This window comes from Pelobates fuscus, chromosome 9 (assembly GCF_036172605.1).
Source record: "Pelobates fuscus isolate aPelFus1 chromosome 9, aPelFus1.pri, whole genome shotgun sequence".
Classification (NCBI taxonomy): domain Eukaryota; kingdom Metazoa; phylum Chordata; class Amphibia; order Anura; family Pelobatidae; genus Pelobates; species Pelobates fuscus.
The window spans coordinates 95,852,789-95,878,359 of record NC_086325.1 but is presented as its reverse complement, the minus strand read 5'-3'; the positions used below and the strand labels follow the sequence as shown (position 1 = coordinate 95,878,359).

The 25,571-nt window shown below is 41.0% G+C and overlaps 1 protein-coding gene across 4 annotated transcripts in view; it reads right to left on the bottom strand.

Annotated features, from left to right (window-relative positions):
- Positions 1–25,571, bottom strand: part of EDA (ectodysplasin A) — a 168,194-nt gene that overhangs the window by 92,727 nt on the left and 49,896 nt on the right. For all 4 annotated transcript variants that reach the window (XM_063432177.1, XM_063432178.1, XM_063432179.1 and 1 more), the window contains exon 2: positions 5,115–5,220. In XM_063432177.1, coding sequence (XP_063288247.1) covers positions 5,115–5,220 — 106 coding nt within the window. The remainder of the gene's footprint in view (positions 1–5,114; positions 5,221–25,571) is intronic.

The window sequence follows — 25,571 nt, the reverse complement described above, 5'->3', positions numbered from 1 at the left end:
CTAATTTCAAACGATATATTTTTTTTATTCTGTTTTTCCAACCTATCGTAATCTATATAGAGTTGTGCCAAGTTTTGTGAGTTTCTTTTTTTTTCCTCTGTGCCCACTTTTATAAAGCTTCCCCTGATTGTACATTTAAACGCACACCAGAGCGTAGATAAAGAGATCTCAGAATTATTATTTTCTCTGAAATAGTCTTCTATAGCTTTTTGTATTGTATCCACAATTTTTTTTTTTTTTTTAACAAGTATTCGTTCAATCTCCAGTTAGATCTAGTTTTAACAAATTCTTCTTTGATTTCTAGAATTAGAGCATTATGATCTGACCATGGGATATTAGTAATCAGAATTTTCTTGACCCTTCTAACAATATTAATTTCTGTCAATATGTAATCTATTCTTGAGTATACCTGATGCGGGAAGGAAAAACAAGTATAATCCCTTTCCATAGGATGCCATATGCGCCAAATATCCATAAGGCCTGCCTTTTTAATTGTCTCATTAAATTTTCGGGAGGATTGTTCTAACTGTCCCTTGTTCTCATTTTTTTTTAGTTTATTTCTATCCATATTAGGGTCTAGTATACAATTAAAATCACCCATATATATTATTTTCCCTTGTTTAATTTTTTCGACTTTATTCACCAATTTATTTAAGAACCTTATGGGAGCTTTATTGGGCGCATATAGATTTACAAACGTGTATATCTGATTATTTATCTCTCCAATTATTATGAGAGTCCTTCCTTCGTCATCTGAAACTTGATGAATTAACTTAAAATCTATTTTCGCAGAGATTATAATTGCTACCCCTCTTTTCTTGTTCTTGGGCATAGAGGACCTAAAAATAAATGGAAATTCTTTTGAGCCAAACCTATCTTTGTCATTTTTCAGCCAATGTGATTCTTGTATGCCACATATATGTATTGACTCCTTCCTAATGAAATCGGTGAGGATAACTCTTTTCTGCGGTGTATTTAACCCCCTTACATTCAAAGATGCTATTCTGAGCATATCTTAATTCTATCTGACCCCTTTTCCCTCAGCCTGGACAACCGAAAAATAACATAACATACAAGACATTGCACCCCCACATTTAACATTAAAATAGATGGCTCCTTTCCCATAGGAGCCATAAATATCCCTGCGTTCCTTCCCCCTGTGTATCAGGAGGGAAGAAATTTACAAGTTAACCGCCCTATACGGTTAGGTGATGGGATATACTAACAACTATTTATTATTTTCTTTAAATTCCCTTCCCTTCTCCCTTACTATTTATACTAAAGATATCTATTCTTTCGGTGCTCGAGTGCTCCACACCAGTGAAATTCTCTTCTCTTTACCTAGTACTACTGTCGTTTATTTGTGTGATATTCAAAAGTGTCTTACACTCCTTCACTTCTTACCCCCTTTCTCTTTCTCATCCTCTTCCTCTCAATTTCCTTTCTTTCTGTATCTTCTTTTATATTTATATGAATTATTTAAACATGTGAATTTCTGTTTCTCTAATTATGTTTATCTCAGTTCAGTTCACCTCGTGTTAATTTCTATAGAAAGAATTATATTAACTACCCTACTTTCCTAAATTTCTTATTCTTTGTTTCAAAACGTGTCTTTATATAGACTGTTACCATTGTATTTCCCTCCACCCATAATCTCCCTTCAAGGGAAAACGATAGCGGGAAAAGACACACACGGGGAGAGGAGAAGAAAAAAAAAAACAAACAAACAACCTTTATAGGGCTACTTAGAGTTACCTCTTCCCGTCCCCTGTTCAGGGGGAGAGGGAGGGGGAAGTCTAATGTAGACCCATACATCAATTATTTAAAGGTTTCCTGAATCCATTTTTGCAAACTCTGGACTTCTCTAAACATTTCCACTTTTTCTCCATACATGAATCTTAATCCAACTGGGAACAACCAAATATACTTGATTCCCATTTCTCTCAACTTAACAGTGCATGATGTAAAATTTCTTCTAGCCATTCTGGTACTTCTAGATAGGTCATTAAATATTTTGATGGATTCATATTTAGAGTCTTGTAGGGGTTTGGATCTCATAGCCCTCATAATTTCTTGTTTGAGTCTATATGAGTTTAAAGCTGCAATGACGTCTCTTGGATGCTGGGCTGGAATATTACTTGGGTTTGGGATTCTATGTATTCTTTCCGTGCAATATTGGCTATTATTCTGCTGGACCCCCAAAAATTTACAGAGCTCTTTTAGGAATTCCTCAAGTCCTCCTGAAGTCACTTCTTCTTGGATTCCTCTTATTCTGATGTTGTTTCTCCTTGCTCTATCTTCGTTATCCGAAATCTTGGCTTCCATTAGCACCATTTTTTTTCCCATCTGTATAATTCTTTCTTCATTTAAACCTTGTTGTAATTTTATATGATCCATTTTGTCTTCCATTAGATTTATTCTGCCCATTATTTTAGCTATCTCTGTTTTGAAATCCCCCATCATTAGATGCATCTCTTTCTTTATATTTTCTAGTTGCACTTGTAAGCATTCATTCAAGAGATCTTTTCCAATCAGGCCAGCGTCTTTACTTAGAGAATCCGACATTTCATGCTCTGGGTTTATTTGTATTATAGGTTGCATTATGGGTTGGGCTGCTCCATTTATACTATTTCTTCTTTCTGCCCTCACCTTATCTTGGGGTGAAAAATAATTTGAGAGTCTTTTTTCATTTCTTTGGTCGGGCTTTTTTTCTTCTTTTGTTTCCCAGCTTAAGTTCACCTTTTTTGTTTGCCATTATTGCGCTTTCTTGTAAAAAAAAAAAAAAAAAAAAAAAGTTTTTTTATTTAATTCTTTCTTTCGCTTGATTTTGTCCAATATCTTGGGTTCAGGGACAAGGGTCTCACGGCGTTCCACGGCTTTCAATTTTTCTCTGGCGTTTTATTCTTAAGCTCCAATTATCTTAACATTCAGCAAGTGAACATTAGAGCATTTAGAAAGAAAAAATAATATTTTATCCAAATAACCCACAGATCGCCAGATAGCTCCAGGACATTTACAAAATAGTACTTTTTCCTCTTGGAAGTCTATTTTGACCATATACAGTGGGACTTAAAGATAATCCATACTATTCCATATATTCTGCATTATTCCATTTTTTTTTTTTTTCGTCTTAGCTATTTTATGGATATCGATTAGGTTAAACACGCTTATCCAATAGAGACAACTCTCTCAGCCAAAGTTCGTTTGAAGCCTTTACACGCTTCTGTTAACGGAATTTTCAATAATAATAGGTTAGACACATATCTCCAAAGGGGACGAATCTCTCAGCCAGGATTAATTTGGAGCCTTTCCGCGCTCCTGTTAATGAAGTTTTTAGTAAGTCTATATATCAGTATATATCAGTATATATCAGCTGAAATTAGTTTGGAACCTTTGCTCACTCCGTATTAATGGAGTTTTCAGTAAGTCTATATATCCGTATATATCAAGTGTGTATCAAGACTATGTTCAGTATGCCGGTAAAGGAAAAAAAAGGCAGTTTTCTATTGATTATACAAACTTTTTCAGCTTGTTTATATGCATTTTGTATACTTGCAGTTAGGCTGTCTTCTGCCTGTTATTTATGTCATTTTTTCGGCTTGCTGCCATACTGGATGTTCCAAATTGCTCGTCTGTCCGTCCACCTCGTGTATCTGCTCGTTCGTTCCCCTTTACTGCATCGGCTCTAACTTCGCTCTTCACACTGTCCTGGATCTCTATGCCACCGAGGACTCTCCTGTGCTGTCTGGGCACTGCTTACAGCGTATCCACAGCGTATCTACTCATCCGTTGCCAGCTACCGCCATGGACCCTCGGCCTCAGGTACCTCGCGGCTTCTTTAGTTTTTTCGCGGTTTTTCCCCTCACCTTCCGCGGGCCGTGACCGGCGTGCGTCGTCACGTCATCGCCCCTCCCCCGTTTGCTCAACTTTAGGGAAGCATTAATTTCTTAAGAGACAGAGGCAGCGTTTGTCGGTGTACGCACAGGAACCCCCAAAAGTCGACGGGCCAGCCTGACCAATTCTCTGGAACGGTTTTGGGCTACCACCTCATGGCCGGTCGGTCAAAACTTTGTTCGAACCTAACTCGCATTCTACCGATCTGAGTGCTTTTTGGATATGTTGTGCGCTCAGATCGGGGCTATTCGGGAATATATTTTTGGGGGGTTTCTATGCGGTTTTCATGTATTTTCGTTATATGTAAAAATTGTATGCACGTTTTCCTATTTGAGTTATCTTAATTAAAGCTTATTATCTCTCAAACACAATGGCATGTGGGAAGGAAACCCCTGTGATTTTGTCTTAGAAACCCCATGCTAGCGGCACTGTATAAGAAGCCAACTGTGGCCCAATAAAAAAATTATTTATTATTTAATCTGGAATTAAGGACTAGTGGAGGATTGAAGGAATAACAGCAATAGACTAGCAAACACGTGACAAAATCCAACGTTCCTTAGAAACGATAGCCTGAGTTTACAATAAAACCAATAAGGAGATCATCAAACAAACTCAGATGCTCAGGCTTTTAGCATAGACTGCATGAAGGAACACACAAAACCATTATGAATTCAAATACATTTAATCAACCAGAAAATTAAGGTAAATTAGCCAGCAACCTTCCTTGTTTAGCACAACTGCAACAAAAATCGGCATTATAGTAACAGACACATCTGTCAACATGGTATTTTAATTTTAAATCACTACATAATTCTAATTATATACACACATGCTAGAGAAATTTAAGAATATTGAGGATTTATCCAACTTGATGCCACTTTTACTAAGCAACCTATCCATTATTCTTTTTTCAACGGTTACAAAGCAAACAGATCCTAGAGAGAAGCAGTCTCTTTCTAGGTCCAATGATCTCCCAGAGACTCAAAATGTTCTCAATTAATGATACTTGCTGCTTAGCATCTGACTAGTGCCTTGTCCTTTACAAGATGAAACGGAAATTGACTCCATCTTACCTGAAGCGTGATGTATCCTTAAATATCACTCATATCCCTTCCCATTTTCTTTTTATCCTTTAAAGTTATGGAGCTAAAACATGCCATGTTCACCCCTATCAAGTCAAGTGGGGGTCTTGAAAGCCCTGGAGTAAAAGCAACACTTACTCTCAGAGCCTTCACTGCCTTTGTTCCGTTTTGTTCTCCGTAAATGTCTGCTTTCTTCTTCCAGATGTGATAGGTCTTCAGTACTCAGGCTGTTTAACAGGGCCATCTGGAAGAAAAATAATACGAGGTAAGAACTTTTTCCACAATCACAGAGCTGTATTTAAACAAGGTGGTTGCTGAATGATAAGAGGATATGTAATACCAATAGTTAAGACTTTTATAGATTAACATTAATAATTTATTTAATCACAATGTCCTTTAAAAAAAATAAAAAATAAATAGAACCATCTATGCAACTTGGAGGGGGGTGGGGGAGTTAGTCGTCATAAAAGAAATTAGATGTCGACATATTTTCAATACCTAAAAGTGCAGCTTCTTATGACAAGACCGGTATGGCTGCTAAAGTCTCACATATCCATCAACTAAAATACTTAAATTGATCACAGGATTCAAAAAAGTGGATTTCATGACAAACACTAATTCAGAAAGTCAAAAGGCACCATAAAGGTACACATCCAAGCACCATAACCACTACAACTGCAGAATGGCATGGCACCCCTCCCCCCCCAATGTGAGTAGTCAAACCATTTTAAAATGGATCTACTGCAATGGATCACTGCATCATTTAGAAAGCCCAAACAATGTAAACCAGTCTGAATACTTATAAAGTGGGGACACTGCTTTTGCCATAATCACCACAGTGAGTTACAGTGGTTAAGATTGTTGAAGTGAAGAAAGTGAAGTGAACAAATCTGCAAAATGTTAGCTGGACCTACTCTTGTTGTGCTCCAATGTTAACTTTAAACTGTGGAAATTTGGTGTAACAGGTTTGAGAATTGCTTTTTAACTTGCATTTAAATACCTCAGGCACAAATAGGAAGGATCTCTCTTCTACCTGGAGATCGATGTTCTGCAGTTGAGCATTTGTACAGCCTGGCCATCCACTGCACACATAAATAGTACGGCTTATACCTACAAACCTCCGTTACACAATAATTTATTTATATATATATATATCAAACGCCATAAACAAAAGTTAAAGGATTCCTCATTTGTATATATTTTTATTATTACATTTATTTTAGAAAGCCTTTTTTTTTTAAATCAGTTATATGTTTATTACACCCTGTTCCAAATGATTATGCAAATGATATTTTTCTCATTTACCTAAATAATTGATGTAAATAACATGAGAATTATGCTGACTTATCAACTATTAAGAGTACAATTCAAATTTTATTGAACAAACCTAATAACAGTATTTTTTTTAAAACATAAAAAAAAACTTACAATGCACTGTTCCAAATTATTACGCACAGTAAGTTTCAAAACACTTTATAGGTTGTAAAGAACTGAAAATTGTCATTTGTTGTGTTTGCAGCATATTTACTGAAATGAAAAGCTATTTCAATCAAACTCATAACATTTTAACAGGTCACGTTACATTTTAACATAGGACCCCTTATTTGATAGCAGCTTCACAAGTCTTGCATCCATTGAACTTGTGATGTTTTGAACAGACTGCTTGAATTTGTTTGCAAGATGTCAGAATAGCCTCCCAGAGCTGCTGTTTGGATGTAAACTTCCTCCCACCCTCATAGATCTTTTGCTTGAGGATGCTCCAAAGGTTCTCAATAGGATTGAGGTCAGGGGAGGATGGAGGCCACACCATGACACTCTCCTTTTATCCCCATAGCAGTCATTGATGCAGAGGTATTCTTTGCAGCATGAGATGGTGCATTGCCATGCATGAAGATGATTTTATTACGGAAAGCATAGTTCTTCCTTCTGTACCAGGGAAGAAAGTGGTCAGTCAGAAACTCCACATACTTTGCAGAGGTCATCTTTACACCTTCGGGGGGACCCTAAAGGGGCCGACCAGCTCTCTTCCCATCATTCCGGCCCAAAACATGACTCCACCATCGCCTTACTGACGTTGCAGCCTTGTTGGAACAGGGTGGCCGTCCACCAACCATCCACTACTGTATCCATCTGGAACATCCAAGTTTGCACGGCACTTGGTGAACAGGACTGTTTGAAAATTAGTCTTCATGTATTATTCTGCCCAATGCAGCCGTTGCTTTTGAGCATTGGTTAGTGGTGGCCGAATAGAAGGTTTATGCACAGTTGCAAGACTCTGAAGGACTCTACACCTTGATGTCCGTGGAACTCCAGAGGCACCAGCAGCCTCAAATATCGGTTTGCTGCTATGAAATGGTATTTTAGCAGCTGCTCTCTTGATCAGATGCATGGATCTGGCAGAAATCTTCCTCAATCTGCCTTTATCTGCACAAATCCGTCTGTGCTCTGAATCAGCCACAAATCTCTTAATAGTGCGATGATTCTTGAAATATCTAATGTTTTCATACCTCGTCCAAGGCATTGAACTATTTCACTTTTTTCGGCAGCAGAGAGATCCTTTTTCTTCCCCATATTGCATGAAAATGGTGCTCTGCTTAATAACGTGGAACACCCTCCTTTAGTAGTTTTTCCTTAAATTGGGCTCACCTGGCAATCTAATTATCACAGGTGTCAGAGATTGATTTCAGTGATCAAAAGAGCCCTGAGACACAACGCCATCCATGAGTTAAACTGAAAAAAAGTGTTTTAATCTTTGTGACACTTAAATAGAATTTGCATAATTTGGAACAGGATGTATACGATAGTGAGAGTCCAGGAGAACCAATACATGTGGGAAGTCAGGTCCAATCCAAAACGATGAAGGAACACACCCAATTAAATTCAAGACTTTGCTCCTCCATTTCCAACTCATCCTCCATTGCTCATGAGCTGTTTAGCTTCAAGGTTTGACCTTTTCTGAAAAAGGGAAAATTTGTTTTATTCAGAACATTGATAAGGGGGCCCCCAAACACATTTGGGGACCATTTTACCCTTCGAAATCTAAATAATTTGTCAGCCTGGTTGGCACTAGCACAGTTGCTTGCACCCAACTCCTTTTTAGGTCTCTTGATGGGCACATGCTTTCCTACAGACTTAGACCATAAGTGCACCTTACCCTGGACTGAAGAGCCCAAGAACATTAGGAATTTAACACTTCTGCGCAATTTTCTCTGGGGATCTCCTTGGCTACCTTGTACTCCTTTATTCCCTATGGACTTGACTGGAGAAGTTGTTCTGGAGAGCAGTGTCACTTCATATTCTTCAGAAGGGGTATTCATGTTAGCGTTATAGTTCTTTTAAAAACTGTGATCCTTGCAGAACTGAATTTTATATTTCTTAATATTACGTTATGGACTGCTTTATATTTACACTAAAAGGCTTATTTTACCTCACACTTGATACAGAGAGATTTGTTCTAGGCATTCCTCGGTTCTTTGTCTTTAACAACAACTTTTTTTGTTGACCTTTTCATGATGTGTGCATGGGGCAAATTTGTATACCAGCAAACTTTGTCTTTATGCACGTTTTCCAAGTTTTACCGATTTTATATATATTTTTTTCCATTGATGGTGTGTTAACCAGGTAAATGCTTTGATCAGTTGTTCCTGAATAGTAATCTGCACAAAACCTGCTTTGTTTGTGGGTTTAAGTATTGCACTGTTTGGGTGTTGGATCACACATGTTATGTTTATTTCAGACTCCCACCATTGTATGAAAGAAAGCAAAGCTTACGTTTACCTGATAAACTGATATCTTTCAATATGATAAGTATCGGGGAGTTCACATTCATCTTTGGGAGTGTTGGTTCCATGGTTATAGTTCAACTGTCCTATTTTGTATCCTCTGTTTACAATGCACGTTCCTTCTTTCTCTTCTTAGCTATACAACAAACTTGGGAATGTTTGAGTATTAGGCAAGAGAGAGACACAAAGTCTTGAATATGGTTTAGTTTTCCGACTCCTAGTGGATTGGGCCTGACTTCCCACATGTTATGATTCTTTTGGACAGTCACCATTCTGAAAGAAATTAATTCACTAAATAAACACAATTTATTTCTCAAAAAAGCTGCATGTTTTAAAATAATTTTATCTCTTGCTCCTACTATTTCCTCGTTTTTATTTTTATTTTTTAATTTACCTTTTTTTTTATTTTTATATGTGTATAAGCGGGATCTCCTTTTTCTTGTGATCTTAAGTAATAACCCATTAAAGTCGCTAAGCTAATTTAGCCACAATGCTTTAATTAAAAGAATCCAAGAAGGGCAAACTTCATTGACATAAGGTATATAAAAACACATTATAAATCTAAATAAAGGCAAATGGGGGAAGGAGGGTAGTATAACAGTGCTACTTTAAAGGAATAATCCCCACACCATAGCCACTACAGGTTAAGTGGGATTATGTACATACATTTTGTTTTTCGTTACACACGGCACACTGTTTGTACTTTACTGCAAGAGGTGATGTATACCATAGTGTACTTAACTTCCTGGTTACTGAATTAGTTGAATATTTCTCTAGATTATGCTGAAGAGTAAAAAAAAAGACTATAAAAAAAAAGTAAAAAAGGCATCTATTCATCAACGTGTGGAAATTAATTCGTTTTAACATTTTGTCTTGAATTTCAAAATGACGAAAAAAAAAAAACCAAGGCTAAAGCAATGTGGAGACCACACATTTAATATTAATTTTAATACAAAAAGAGAGAAGTCCTGCACTCACTCCCATTACTACTGGGCAGCAAGGACTACAATACACATCAGCCCCATAATATTAATTTTACATCACATTTTAAAAGGTCAATAAATCACATAAAAAAACATTAATTAAATGAAGACACAGCAAACAGGCAATGTTTCTTAACCGTTGTCATGCTTTTCTCTGTGTTCACTAGCATTCAATACTGCTATCTTTTAATTATTTTTTTCTGAAAAGTAACAAAGTAGTTTGTAAAATTAGATTTTTTTTTCCAAATGATTAATTGCTTCTCTGATGGGCAGGTATCTAGGAAAAGGTTGGATTAGGTTACAAAATATTGATAATTGAATTGTGCCTTGTTAGTAGTAGTAATGAGTGTCATAATTCTAAAAAAAAAAATATTTAAAAACTTTAACTACAATAAAAATGAGAAATTCCTGATTCCCACACGTTTTGGGAAAATATATATTTTTTGTGGGGGGAAGTCGCCAGAGTATACATTTTATTTAGTAGTAGAAGAAACTACTACGTGCGTTACACAGCATCTTGTAGGATGTAAACACATTTGTTCGTATCAACAGTATTCATTAATGCTGTATGTGAGCAAAAAATGCAGCAATTTCAGTTCGGATTATAGACAAAGCCACTATAAATCACTCCTTTTATGAATATATAAAGAAATGTATAAATAATTCTACATTAGGGTTTCCAAAAAAATGAATCCAAACCATGCAATATATATACTTCTATAAAATGGGAATAAGAATGTCCCGGAGACACTCCCTTGTCTCAATAATGGACAATGTACACAATATTGTGGGGGGTGGGGGGAACAAAAACAAAACAAAAAAACAAACCAACCAAAACAGTGTATACCTATAACTCCCAATGCAGTAGATTTTCTGAATCTCCTTTCTCTCAATAAAATCAGCAATCCAGAAATAAATATTTATTAATTTTTTTTAAAAAGGGGGGGGGGGGGGGGGGCGCGGGGGAGAAGCATTGCCTGTTCCTGAACACATCAACACTTCGTCAACCTCTTTATGCCGGTTCACTAACAGGGGGAAACCAGAGAATCTCTCCCATTTCAGGGCTTAACATTACAATAGAAGTGCTCTTATATTTCCCAAGTTGATGGGACAATTGTCATCTACATTGTCACAATGTAACACTATGTGTTGGTCTATTTGTTTTGTAGGCTATTGTGTATATCATCGCACAGTCACCATAGACAGAAACCAACACTTTCCCTTTCTCTCCCTTCTCATTTATAGCAGAGATTTTGGAGAGAATGATAATTCATTCAACAAAAAATGTGTCTGCATGAAATATCTGTACATGCAGTGTTTCAAACTGAAATGTTTTATATTACAGGGTTATAATTAATCTTTGTGTCTATAAGTTGCAGGAAGAGGAGAAACATTAAAATTCCCATTATCGGCAATAATTTATTTATTTTTAAAGTTGTGTATCACCAACATATCACCTGGTCCCCCTGCTGTGGAAATTCACCAATGCACAGCAACTGAATGTCCTGCCGGAAGCAGAGAGCACGCAATGGACCCAAGATGGCTGACGTGCCATAACCCCAAAAGTCACAGGAGAGCTTGGGTATCTCCACATGGAGTGGGCGCTTTGAGGTGCAATTTAATCAGAACTGCAAAGAGTTTTGAAGGCGCATATCTCTACCCTGCCAGTCACAAAGGAAGACACAAATGCTGTGGAGGCTTGCCAACCTTGTTCTTGGCTGGGAGCCCATCAGGAGATCCCTCCAATCAGCAGCCAAAACACTATGAGAGGCCTCAAGTTCAGGAGCACCATCAGGCGCACAGCCCTACTGAGTTGAGCTGGAGAGCTCTTGGATATGTGATACTGGCTCCCTACAAGGTCTGGGCTCAGGGGGACAGCAGTCTCATCCTGGATCAACTACATGCTGCCAGACTGGCTTTACAGGACTGTTTGGCTGAGAGTGTCAAATCCTTACCTGGTGTTTAGATGGGTTCCATATTGCAGCCTATTTGTGGCTGAATTATGAGGCACTGAAAGTGGAGATTCTGCCTGACTATATCCACCAGCTTGTTTGTATGGTGCAGGGACTCCAATTATTTCATCCATTTCTGGCTCATTATGTGAAACGTACCCAGCGGCACTAAAGCTATACCATTTTGTAGGTTAATTCAGCAAGTTTAGCCTCCCCTAACCATTTCTATATGATTTAACTATGTCATGTCTAACTTCAAGCTATATATTTGTTCCGGTTTATTTTACTTAGACATGTTGACTTAGCCTGAATCACAAAGCTTACTTATTTTAGCCTTTATATCAAGACAATAATCTATGTTTATTGCCACTAAATTAAAGCAACCCTCTGGCCATTAAGGTTTAGCATGAGGTTCTACCGTACCATTTTTTCACTATAAAAGTGCAGTATTATCTTATGACATATTACCCTCCACCCCAGTCTTTACCTGCTTGTATGCCTACTATGCATGCAAAAATAAAGACAATAAATAAAATAAAAAAAGAAAAGCAACCAAGTGAGAAATGAAAAATAAATGGCTGCTAACTTTTTTTTTTTTGAAACTTTTCACTCAGTGAGAGAAATCTATGTATATATTTTCTATTTGAAAAATAAACTCACAAACCATTGATCTTTCAAAATGTTAAACAAACACATCAATTAAAAAGATATATTCAAATCAGGTGTCTCTTCTAACCAAATCAGCTACTAATATAGGTTTCTAGATATCACTATGGTGTACTTTTCTTGACACACAGTATGTGGTGAGATTTTTTTCGTATACAAGCTATTTGTGGTATGCTTTTACTTGCCTACATAATTCAAGACTGGGAAGTAACATAAGCCACAACATTTTACAGTGATTTGCCATCTCAGCTAGCCAATTACTTTGGCATTCAGACCTTACAAAACACAATGTGTAGAGAGAGACCTCTTGTGGTTGCACACACTGAAAACACTTTTCGAAACATACACAAGTACGTGTCTACAATTTGGAAGCATAATGATTTGTGGGAGCTGCATTTTGTAAGCTTGTGTAACTACACACAGATGTTTGTAAAGCTTTCAAGGAATAAACAACCATATTGTACGGCAAAAGTGAGAGCTGACCAGAATCCTACTGCAATATGATTTTGAAAAACAGAGTTAAAAGCTTTAATATTTGCACACAACCAAGAAACTATCAATGCAAAACGTGTTTAAAAGAGGTAAATGAGCTTGGTTTCTGTCCAAACAGTCATCTAAAAACTGGGAGCAGCTTGTTTATTCAATGTCTTATGCACGGCAATTGAAATATATAGTAAATGCCAAGGGCAAAACTGCACTAGGAACAAACAGGTTAATATAAAAACGTGTAAGCAGTAAGTCCCAGTAACTATATCAGGTATGTGTAACTAAGAGCTAATTGTTGTTCACACTAAAACAATTAGTTAAAAATTTGACATGTCTAAAATAATCCTCACATGCTATACTTCTATGCTCGACACATGTGGTCACTTCCATCATTAACATGTACTTACAAAAAAAAAAAAAAAAAAAAAGGTTTCTGCGGATCCTTGGGTTTTAAGAAGCCCTGAACATTAAATTTATATGCCAAAATACACAAGAAACAAAAACAAGCAAAACCAAAGTAGGTTGCATTTGGACAGTGCAGAAGAAGTGTGATACAGACAGTCACTAGAGTCAGGCTTCAAGGGACACGGTAGGCACTCAGACCCCTTCAGCGAATTTAAGTGGTCTGGGTGCTGTGACCCTTTTGCACTTAGTGCTGCAATGTAAAACTGTTCCAGAAAAACTGCAATGTTTACATTGCAGCTCTAAGTCTGCCCTCTGTGGCTGTCTACCAGACAATCACTAGGGGGCTTCCGGAATCCAAACAAACTTTTGGTCCGTTATCAGACGCTGGACGTCCACACGCTCTGCATGAGGACACCCCCACCCCACAACCTTGTGTTAGAAAATTTGCCTTTTTCCTGCGTACATATCTCCTCCTGCCTGGCACATAGGAAAGCATTTGATTGGCTGAGCTAGTCAAATCTGATCTCAGACAAAGAGGCGGGGCGGGGGATAAAGCCAGATGCTGCCATACCCATTCAGCATCTCCTTGTAGACATTTACTGTATCAATGCATCTTTATGGGGAAAGTTCAGTGTCTCCAGGCTGAGGTGTCCCTAGGCTGCCATGTAAACACTTTTCTTTGAAAAGGCAGTGTTTACATTAAAAAGCCAGCAGGTACTGACTATACTCACTAGAACAACTACATTAGGCTATAGTTCTTGTGGCTATAGTGTCCCTTTAAGTGGAGGTCAACAGTGATCTGAACAACAGAGCAGCCAACTATAATACAAACCAGTCAAGACAGACATATAGAAGGGTTGTAGAATTTCTCCAACTCTGACATTTTGTACTAATTCTGCAAATCCAGCATTAAATACTCCACACGTTTCCCATTTACTGACTAAATGTATTAAACTTGGAAATGGAATTTCAAATTTAGGACAACATAGCTGAGCTGTAAAATAAAATAAACATGAATATCCAACTCTGCTAGTTTTGTTTGGTTGGCTTCTTTAGAGAACATCTAGAATAACATGATATAGTCTTTCAAATCAAATGACTGCAGATATTAAAACAGGTTTGCCAGACATAAGAAAGCATATATGCTATATTTCATTTTTTACAAAGTGATATACATCATAAAAAAAAGAGAATATGGTATAATTTGTAAACTCAAAAAAAAAAAAAAAAAAATGTACAGTCAATGGCACGGGTGCACACAGCACAAATGTCGCACAATTGCCTCCAACCACCAAATCATCCAACTTGGAAGAGGAACAAGCAAACTAAAGATTTGTTTTTTAATCCTTTAATTTTCTAGTGATTTAGTGTACTATTGTGGGATAGAAATGACTTTATACAGTCTTGTCATCCTCCAACCTACTGATGGTGATAGGTTTACACCAAGTAATGTTTTTTGGCTTTAAAACTATCATAAGAGAAATCACTTTTTAAATGATGCTGAAGAAAGAATATGGTTCCCAACAGCAGCTTTATTTTTATAATATTTATCAACACATTACAACTGTGTACAATAAGATTATTGATGTCAAATCAATCAGTGGTTGTGTTTTAAGGTTTAGCATTTACATTTCTAACACTGTCATTCAAGTAAAATTAAACAAGTTTGAAACTGCCAGCTTGAATGAATATATTTCATGGCACTTTATTAAGCCTATATGTAATGAAATTAGAGATCAAGTGGAGTAAATTTCATAACTAATAGAATAATATCCTAAGGGCACATAATTGTGGAAAGTAGATCCTAAACTCATGTGATACAATAAGCTTTGGTGCCTGAAGAGTCAATGTTGCAATCTTCACAGCGAAGGGTGTGCCTCCTCCTGGATTACATTTATGCCTGAGGTGGGTAGTGAGGTCAAGGGGTAGTGTTGTATCATGCCATGTTTAACCAGAAGTCAAGTGTGCAAAACAGTTGAATGAGTTTCAAACAGTTTTCAGTGAATTAAAGCAGTTCATCTGATGTTAAGCAAATACAACTTTTTAAAAAAAAAGTATTACAGAATTGGAAGGCAAATAAATTTTCTAATTATTTTTAACTTAAGTACAAAGCATAGCTTTTCTTTCATGTTACTTTATTTATTGGGATATATAGTATAGCTAAGATTAAAGGCACACTCCACTGCCCAAACAGGGAAAATTAAATCACTGTTTAGTAGATATGGTATCAATGAAAATTTGCATACATTTAATTATACCCATTCTAATACCGCATTTCATAATATATCAGCCTGAATGCTGCAATGTGCCGGTCAGTGAGTCACCCTGCAGAGGACTCCTATCTCAGCTGCAATAGTCCCCCCCCTCCTCCCCCACGGCTGACAGAGCATGAAGGGAGCTGTAGTCTCTCACAGACATGTTCACATGCAGACAAAGATGAGATCTCTCACAGACATGCTTACATGCAGACAAAGGAGCTGCCATGGGGCCCTCAACTCCTTCACTTAGGGAGCCTCCACTCCCTGTGAGATGCCATTGGGGCCCCCAGCTTGGCCAGCAAGGCTCCCCCAGTACTGGTGCAGGTACTGTTGGGGGCCCATCTCCTTCTGTTTTTTGACCTGCTCCAGGCTGAGCCCCGTGCTCTCGCTCACGTTGAAGTTTGCCAGCACCCCCTCCACCATCTTAGTGTGTGCGTTCTCCATGGCCGCTCTTCCCCCTCAGGACCTCCGACAAACACACTGTATGGGGGCTAATCACACTCCGCAGCTCAGCACGGGCCGCTTCCCATACAGTGCTGGCTCTGGCGGGGGGGGGTCACACCACGGGCTCTGACAGCCGGCTCTGTTCTCCTGCTCTCGGTCCTTGCAGCAGGCTGGGGCTCAGGGATGCCGGGCTGCTTTCACCAGAGACGGAACATCAACTGGAGACAGAGCGGCGGTGAGAGCTGGAGTACAACTCGTTATGCACGGTATGTATGTTCTGAGCGGTCGGTGTCAACGGTGTGAGGGGAAAGACTCCATTATAAAGCGATTTACTAGTGGTGCCATCGGAGAACGCTTCGGCTTTTGCCACACGGAAGGACGTCTATTATTGTTGTGACGTCATGATGAATTGTTCTATATCGACTGCCTGGCGAGGAGATAGTTTAAATCTCGGATCGGTGAATCGGTGTTTCAATCCAGTGAATCTTTGATCAGGTGTTGCTCAGTCCCCAAAACACAAATCACAACGCATTTTACAGAGGATGGCGGTAAGGTAAGGAGGTATCTGGGGATACTCAGGAGATAAGAGTGAACTCCTAGAAAAGAGACCAGGAGGAACCACAAAACCATGAGGAACTCCGTGCCGGATTGGAAGAAAACATATGGAACTTAAAAGTATTGTCAATTGGGCTGGCTACCTCCAATTTAGTAATTTTTTTGGAGAGATGGTAGTTCAGGTGCGAGCTATAAAGGAATTTCTGGGGATACTACATAACTGAGTGTTGGGGCTCGAAATCCCAGGTGTCCTGTCTGAGAGGGACACAGCAGGGGGGAAAATAGCATTAAAACAAGACTGATCTCATGATCCTTTGTCATCTCTGAGTGGCCCTTGTAGGGGATTGGGCTGTGTTACATTGCATTGTATAGATCACCCCCTGTAAAGTGCAATCCTCATCTTATGTTGTAGAAAAGTGTGTGTTAAATAAAGCTGTTCGATTTAACCCCTACATTAAAGGAACACTATAGTCACCTAAATTACTTTAGCTAAATAAAGCAGTTTTAGTGTATAGATCATTCCCCTGCAATTTCACTGCTCAATTCACTGTCATTTAGGAGTTAAATCACTTTGTTTCTGTTTATGCAGCCCTAGCCACACCTCCCCAGGCTATGATTCACAGAGCCTGCATGAAAAAAAAACTGATTTCACTTTTAAACAGATGTAATTTACCTTAAATAATTGTACCTCAATCTCTAAATTAAACTTTAATCACATACAGGAGGCTCTTGCAGGGTCTAGCAAGCTATTACCATAGCTTTTAATAGAAAATCTTAATTAAACAGAACTTGCAATAAAGAAAGCCTAAATAGGGATCTCTTTACAGGAAGTGTTTATGGAAGGCTGTGCAAGTCACATGCAGGGAGGTGTGACTAGGGTTCATAAACAAAGGGATTTAACTCCTAAATGGCAGAGGATTGAGCATTGAGGCTGCAAGGGCATGTTCTATACACCAAAACTGCTTCATTAAGCTAAAGTTGTTCAGGTAACTAAGTGTCCCTTTAAGTCTTGGTTAATGGTTTGGGGGAAAGGGCTATAATCTCTCTCTGCGAAAACAGCGATAGGATTCAAAGAATATCAAATCTACTGGTACCTTGACCGAAGTCCGCCTCATTCCAAAGTGTATTGAATCTTTCTGATTGCACCGAAGATGACCTGGCAGAGGTACTTAGTCGGAGTACAAGAGGTCATTCGCATACACACAAAACGGCTTGAGGCAACGTACATTTTTTTTCTAAAGAAGTTTTTATGAATGGGGAGCTTCTAATTGGCTTATATATTCACATGGTGAAATTCAGGTGTTTTTTTTTTGTTTGTTTTTTTAAACTTGATCATTGCTAGTGAACAAATCCATTGGCTTGTTCCATATGCGAGATCATCTACATGTATACAAGATATTTCATACATTACTTTTTTCCATTGCCTTTTGATCAAGATTTGTGCTTATTCTAACAGGTTACAGGTCTATCTGAGGATATACAGTGATTTCCACATGGCAACCCTGACAGAATTCCCACATATTTTCATTTTAGATACATAAATATATATAATGAAATAAATAAAACAGGAGTGGTTCAAGGCAGAAAATTAAAGTTACAAAATAAAATTGACCACTAAAATCTTTGGCAAATATATTATTACTTTTGTATGTAGCAGGAAAATAGGATAAGATATGGACAGGGGAGCTGAGATCTAAACACACGTTTGTATTCCTGACACTACATTTTTCCTTTGAGAAGCACAGCAGAAAATTACTAAGCCATCCAATGTGTCCCTACATTGGGCCAAAAACCCTCCAGCCTCTCTTTTCTATGAGTTCCATAATGTTGGCCTAAACACAAATTATTGTGAAAATAGAAAAATAAAAATATGAAGCTGCAATAGTAAAAGCAAATCAAATCATTAAAGTCATAAACCTCCCCTGCCCAAATATCCATATTTAGTAGCAGGGGCGTACCTAGAGCATATGGCACCCGGGGCCTAGTTTTGCCCCCCCCCCCCCCCCCCCCCTGCACTTTAAAATGTACAAAACACCCACATTTTTTTTAATGTATGTAGCATTGATCAGTGCTTGCATGTTTCAATGTAAGCATGCTTTTGTATGGAGTGAGTGTGAGTGAATGAATGGGTGTGTTTGTATGTAGTGTTGGCATTTTAATGCAGGCATGCTTTTGTGTGTAGTGTTGGCGAGATGCAGTGGTGTGGTTATATATAATGGTGATGTTTTAATACAGAGGTGTGTTTGTATGTAGTGTTTGCACCGGAATGCAGGGATGTGTTTGTGTGTAGTGTTGGCAAGATGCTGAGATGTATGCAGATATATACACACACTGACACACATGCAGATACAGACACACATTTACACACATGCAACTACACAGACACAATGCCATCCTCCTGTTTAGTACCTGCTGGCTGAGGCTGTTGGGAGTTGGGCTCTAGTTCTCTCCCAATCAGTGCCGCCCTCCACCCTGCGTGTCTCAGTGTTAGCTGGGAGGAAGTGACTGAATTTCACTTCCCCCAGGGCTGCCATTATATTATTACAGAAGCCTGGTCGCACCATTAAAGCACCACCGCGCACAACTGGGCCCCTGAAGCAGTTGTGACTCTAGGAACAATATATAGGGGAGGCACATAAACAGTGGGGGCTGGAAGCATGAATAATTTTCACTAGGTAATGGGGGAATGTGATGCCATTGGCTGTCTGACGACAGTATGTTGTGCATGCTGGCATCAGACAACACATTTGCATAGAATTCACATTAGCGACCTAGATTTCAGGGATGGCTGACACCTCTTAACTTTGATCTTTGTTTAGCGGATAACTCCCCTATTTCTTATCCTTATGTGGGATTGCCATATTTAAGGACACCAAATAAGGGAGCTATCTGCTAAACAGCACCCTAATTTGGTATCTTTACATATGGAATCTCACATAAGGGCACCAATTTAGGGAATTCTCTACTAAACAGCTAAAAGATCAAAATTTAAAAAGCCTTTTTCTTAATTTTAATCTTTAGGTTGTTTAGTAGATAACTCACTTATTTGTTATCCTTATGTGGGATTGACATATTTAAGGACATTTAAGGGAGGGGGTGACTGGGTGACAGGGTGACTGAGGGGGGTGACAGGGTGAGGGGGGTGACAGGGTGACTGAGGGGGTGACAGGGTGACTGAGGGAGGGGGTGACAGGGTGACTGAGGGGGTGACAGGGTTACTGAGGGAGGGGGTGACAGGGTGAGGGGGTGACAGGGTGACTGAGGAAGGTGACTGGTGACAGGGTGACTGAGGGGGGTGACTGAGGGAGGGGATGAGAGAGTGACTGAGGGAGGGGATGAGAGAGTGACTGAGGTGACTGGTGACAGGGTGACTGGGGGGGGTAACAGGGTAACTGAGGGAGGGGTGAGAGGGTGACTGAGGGAGGGGGTGAGAGGGTGACTGGGTGACTGAGGGGGGTGACAGGGTGACTAAGGGAGGGGGTGACAGGGTGAGGGGGTGACAGGGTGAGGGGGGGTGACAGGGTGAGGGGGGGTGACAGGGTGAGGGGGGGTGACAGGGTGAGGGGGGGTGACAGGTGATAGGGTGACTGAGGGGAGGGGGGTGACTGGTGACCGGGTGAGGGGTTGAGAGGGTGACTGAGGGGGGGTGACATGGTGACTAAGTGGGGGGGGGGGGTGACAGGGTGACTGAGTGGGGGTGAGAGGGTGACAGGGTGAGGGGGTGACTGAGTGGGGGGTGACAGGGTGACTGAGTGGGGGGTGACAGGGTGACTGAGGGAGGGGGTGAGAGGGTGACTGAGGGGGGTGACAGGGTGAGGGGGGTGACAGGGTGACTGAGGGGGTGACAGGGTGACTGAGGGGGTGACAGGGTGACAGGGTGACTGAGGGAGGGGGTGACAGGGTGACTGAGGGGGTGACAGGGTTACTGAGGGAGGGGGTGACAGGGTGAGGGGGTGACAGGGTGACTGAGGAAGGTGACTGGTGACAGGGTGACTGAGGGGGGTGACTGAGGGAGGGGATGAGAGAGTGACTGAGGGAGGGGATGAGAGAGTGACTGAGGTGACTGGTGACAGGGTAACTGAGGGAGGGGTGAGAGGGTGACTGAGGGAGGGGGTGAGAGGGTGACTGGGTGACTGAGGGGGGTGACAGGGTGACTAAGGGAGGGGGTGACAGGGTGAGGGGGGTGACAGGGTGAGGGGGTGACAGGGTGAGGGGGGGTGACAGGGTGAGGGGGGGGTGACTGGTGATAGGGTGACTGAGGGGGGGGTGACTGGTGACCAGGTGAGGGGTTGAGAGGGTGACTGAGGGGGGGTGACATGGTGACTAAGTGGGGGGGGGGTGACAGGGTGACTGAGTGGGGGTGAGAGGGTGACAGGGTGAGGGGGTGACTGAGTGGGGGGTGACAGGGTGACTGAGGGAGGGGGTGAGAGGGTGACTGAGGGGGGGTGACAGGGTGACTGAGGGGGGGTGACAGGGTGACTGAGGGGGGGTGACAGGGTGACAGGGGGGGTGACAGGGTGACAGGGGGGGTGACAGGGTGACAGGGGGGGGTGACAGGGTGACTGAGGTGACAGGGTGAGGGGGGTGACAGGGTGACTGAGGGGGTGACAGGGTGAGGGGGGGTGACAGGGTGACTGAGGGGGTGACAGGGTGACTGAGGGAGGGGGTGACAGGGTGAGGGGGGTGACAGGGTGACTGAGGGGGGGTGACAGGGTGACTGGGGGGGGGTGACAGGGTGACTGGGGGGGTGACGGGGTGACTGAGGGAGGGGGTGACAGGGTGACTGAGGGGGGATGACAGGGTGACTGAGGGAGGGGGTGAGGGTGAATTTACAATTATATTAACTTACCATGATTCAGGGGCTGTCTCTCTCCATCCCATCCCAGGCAGTGCAGGAGGTGCAGGCAGAGTGGCCGCAGGGGAGAAACCTGGCAGAATGCAGCTCTGCGCCCCCTGCTGGCACACTCCATAACAACCTCCCTGGTGCTCAGTGATGACTCAGTACACAGGCTGGGAATCCCCTCCCTGTGCTCTGACTCACTCACTGAGCGCCTGAGCCGCGAGGGAGAGGACGACCAGCAGGAGGGAAAGAGTGTGGCACCCCCCTACTGGATGGCACCCGGGGCGGACCGCCCCTCCCGCCCCCCCATTAGTACGCCACTGTTTAGTAGATAGAGGGCACCCTCATTTAATTTCCTTTTTCCATAGCGTTAAATCTGTAAACCCAGGGCAAATGGGGCAGCTGCCCCGTGCCCAGTTACGCCTGTGGGGCCCCAGGCAGCTGCCACATGGGCCCCTTGACCGCAACCAGGTCTGAACAGCCCACCGGGATACTGAGAAATATCCCGGTGGGCTGCAGCAGATGAAGTAATCAGGGGCCCCCAAACCTTTAACAGTGCTTTGGACCGGGCCCCTGTCTTCCTGCCTGCTTGGAGAAAGTGAGGTGAAGTCACTTCCTCCCAAGTAAAAGAGTGCCGCTGGGGAGAAGGAGGTACACACTGAGAAAGAGGAGGCACACAACAAGGAGGAGGAGGAGGAAAGGGACCAGGGTAGCCAAGTTCCTCAGACTCTCATCAACCTCAGCCATCCAGCTCTCACTGGACCCCAGGGAAACCACCATTCTGTAAAGACAATTGATGGTGTGCGTGCGTGTGTGTATATCTGGCTGTGTGCGTGTGTATATATCTGGCTGTGTGCGTGTGTATATATCTGGCTGTGTGCGTGTGTATATATCTGGCTGTGTGCGTGTGTATATATCTGGCTGTGTGCGTGTGTATATATCTGGCTGTGTGCGTGTGTATATATCTGGCTGTGTGCGTGTGTATATATCTGGCTGTGTGCGTGTGTATATATCTGGCTGTGTGCGTGTGTATGTGTATATCTGGCTGTGTGCTTATATGTATACTTGTGTGTGTGTACCTGCGTGTGTATAAGAGTGTCAGTGTGTGTGTGGAAACGCATACATCCCATCATTCTAGTACCAATACTGTGTAAGTGTGCATCCCAGCATTCCTACGCCAACACAGCACACAAATACACCTCTGCATGTGTACATATATGTGTCAGTGAGTATCTGTGTGTGTATGCGTGTGTATGCGTGTGTATGCGTGTGTGTATACGCCAGTCTGCTTGTGTCAGTGTGTGCATGTATAAGTGTGTTAATGTGTATGTATATATCTGTGAATGTATGTCATACATCTCAGCAAACAAACACAGCCCTGAATTCAAACTCAAAAAGTATGTAGAAACACACCCCTTTATTTTTGTTGTGCGAGTTGTACATCTTGCTTGGTTAGCCACAACAGCTAGATCAAGCGCATGCGTAACATATATAACAACAGTATGGCAATTGTATTTACTGCACATTTTCGGTAATAGTTCATACACAATTTTATATTAATAACAAGCTAGAACTGGATAGGTTAATTCAAAGTAAAAGGTACGAGTTTAAACTATAGGTTCAGATGCTTAAGGAAAACAGGCTTAATCTAGTAGTGAGGTTCATGCTTTAGAGATACATTTTAGTACAAGCTTAAGTTGTTGGGCATGTTTCTTTAACACATTAGTTATTTGTATGGTGGCTTGGTCTAACCAGTGTGTGTCTGCACAAGGACTATAGGTAAGCATCATTGCATGGTATAACATCTGGTACGTGGTCTATAGTAGCTTAAGGGAAGAAGAAAGCAGATTTAGTCTATGATTGTACCAAAAGCAGATCGGGCATTGTGTTCTGTAAGGGCTGCACAGGATCAGCTATTCTGCCGCAGAATTCAGTGCAGCAGTCACTCGACCAAAGCTTATTGCTTCAGGGTGGACCATGGATGAGGTAGGTCAGCCGATGCCTAGAGGTGGGAGGCTGGTAGCTGGTGGGTGCTTGTGTCCGTCCGCAGCTCTATGGGAGGGGAGACTGTGCCGGGCTCTGAATGCTTGGCGTTGCGTCTTGAAGCCCGCTCGCTGCACGCCGCGGCTGACCGCCTTTCGCTGTGCTCCCAATCTTCCCGCTGCCTGAAGTAATTGACAGGTGGTAGAAATTCCTATTTCAAAATCAAACTACCATGACTGGCACCTCCTGAAAGAACTTTAGGTGGCTTCTGTAGTACCTTATGATGGTCCAAGGAAATAAACTCTTAATAAAACCCATCTTCAAATGATAAATCAGGTGATCATTTTGTTACACGTTTAACATTTACCCATCATGTAAAAAGTATGTGGCCAAACTTTAAAGTAAAGAAAATAAAAAAATCTAAAACCCACAAAATGCACACACATGTCAAGCATAGATGTATAATCTGGTCAGATAGGGTAGGAAGACTTTCAGGTTCATAGTCCCTCACACATAAACAGCGCACGTTGAAGTGCGACCCCCTTTGGCATAACCTCTTTCCCTACTGTTCCTACCTCAAAGTCTCTTTTGTTTGTAGCAGTGTCAACAAAAATAAAAATAATAAAAATACAGAACAAGCATATACACTGCATAATGTAGTAAGGTCAATGTTGACATAACCAGAAGATGGATACTGTACACTCACACTTTTATGAGCTATGCCAAGCTTTAGGTAAACTGCACAAGTATGATATGCAATATACACAGAAGAGAGCTACATACAGGTACTCCTCACTTACCGACTGGGTTCTGTTCCTACGACCCGGTCGAAGAACGAATTGGTCGGTAAGTGAGGAGTTAAGGGATTCCTTGCTCTGGTGCGTTCATCTATGTTTGGGGAAATTTCAGCCAATTCCCACGATGGCTCGCACTTACTACCCCATGAGAGAGCTGGTCGTAAGTGCAAGCCGTCGTAAAACAGGTAGGTCGCAAAACTAGGACCACCTGTATTCCATCAAATGGAGCTTCATCCAGCTCAAGCATACAAAGAACACTAATTTCTGCACAGTGAAAGTAAACCATCACTGGATATTATTTGTAGCATAGTATACATGTAAAACACATACATACAAAGACATATGTACATGCCAAACATGGGATACATTGACCTTGTGGCAGGCTTATGCAATGTATGCTCATGTACTGTAATTAAACTCCCATTATTGCCTAGGTTAGGTGTTAAAAAAATGTATTACATTCTGTGAGTTTTGAAATTGCTAGTTACTACATGAGTGTCTGCACTGTATCTTGTATAGTCCAAGGATTGTACCCAACAGCACCCCTATAGTGTATGCATGTTCAGTCCTATTGGTTTCAATATAAACATATTTGGGAGTCCAGGCCAGCTTCAGGACCCTATCTAACCGGGCACTGCAGAGAGTACCATGAGGATGGATTTCCCAAGTAAGTGGGTTCATTTTATAAAAGCAGGCATTAGTGGCTAGAGTAAGATCTGCCAAGAAAGAGGTATAGTGGCATTATGCCAAGCTTATGCAATGTATGATCAAACTGTAATTAAACCCCAATTTTTTTTGCCCCAAAAGCCCATTACATTCTGTGAGCTTTGAAATTGCGGTTTATATATCATAAGTTATAATGTTGCAGTTCATAATACAAGATCTAGCACACTCATTCACTAATATATATTAATTTATTTTTATTTATTTTTTTCCATTTTAGCCCAGTGAAATAATTTTATTGGACTAACAAGCATTTGGGAGATCCTCCCTTTCTCACATCTAAAGCATTTCTGAATAAAAACGATAAATAGAATTCAAAATTGAGTTGTGAAACTGGGGTTAAAGTGACATAATAATACACAAGTTTGGTAGAAAATAGACTCCATTGTCAAAGAGGTGTAAGGATCCCAGAGTGAGTGTGGACAGAAATGAGGGGAAAAAATGTATCTGTTCTCTCTAAAAGACCACCATTCTGTCCTAGCACAAAACATGAGCTGTACTCGGACTTGGAAGAATGTTTTACTTTTTTTGAAGGCTGCAACTTAAGGAATATTTCCATGATAATGATAACACTAAAGCAACAATGTATTACAACAAGAGGAAAAAGAACACCCTTTTCACTCCAGCACCAGGACGGAATGCCAAACTAGATGGCTACATTGAAAGTTACTCCTAAGAACTGCGTCCTTGGTGACCAAACAAAACCAAAAGAAAAAGGTTT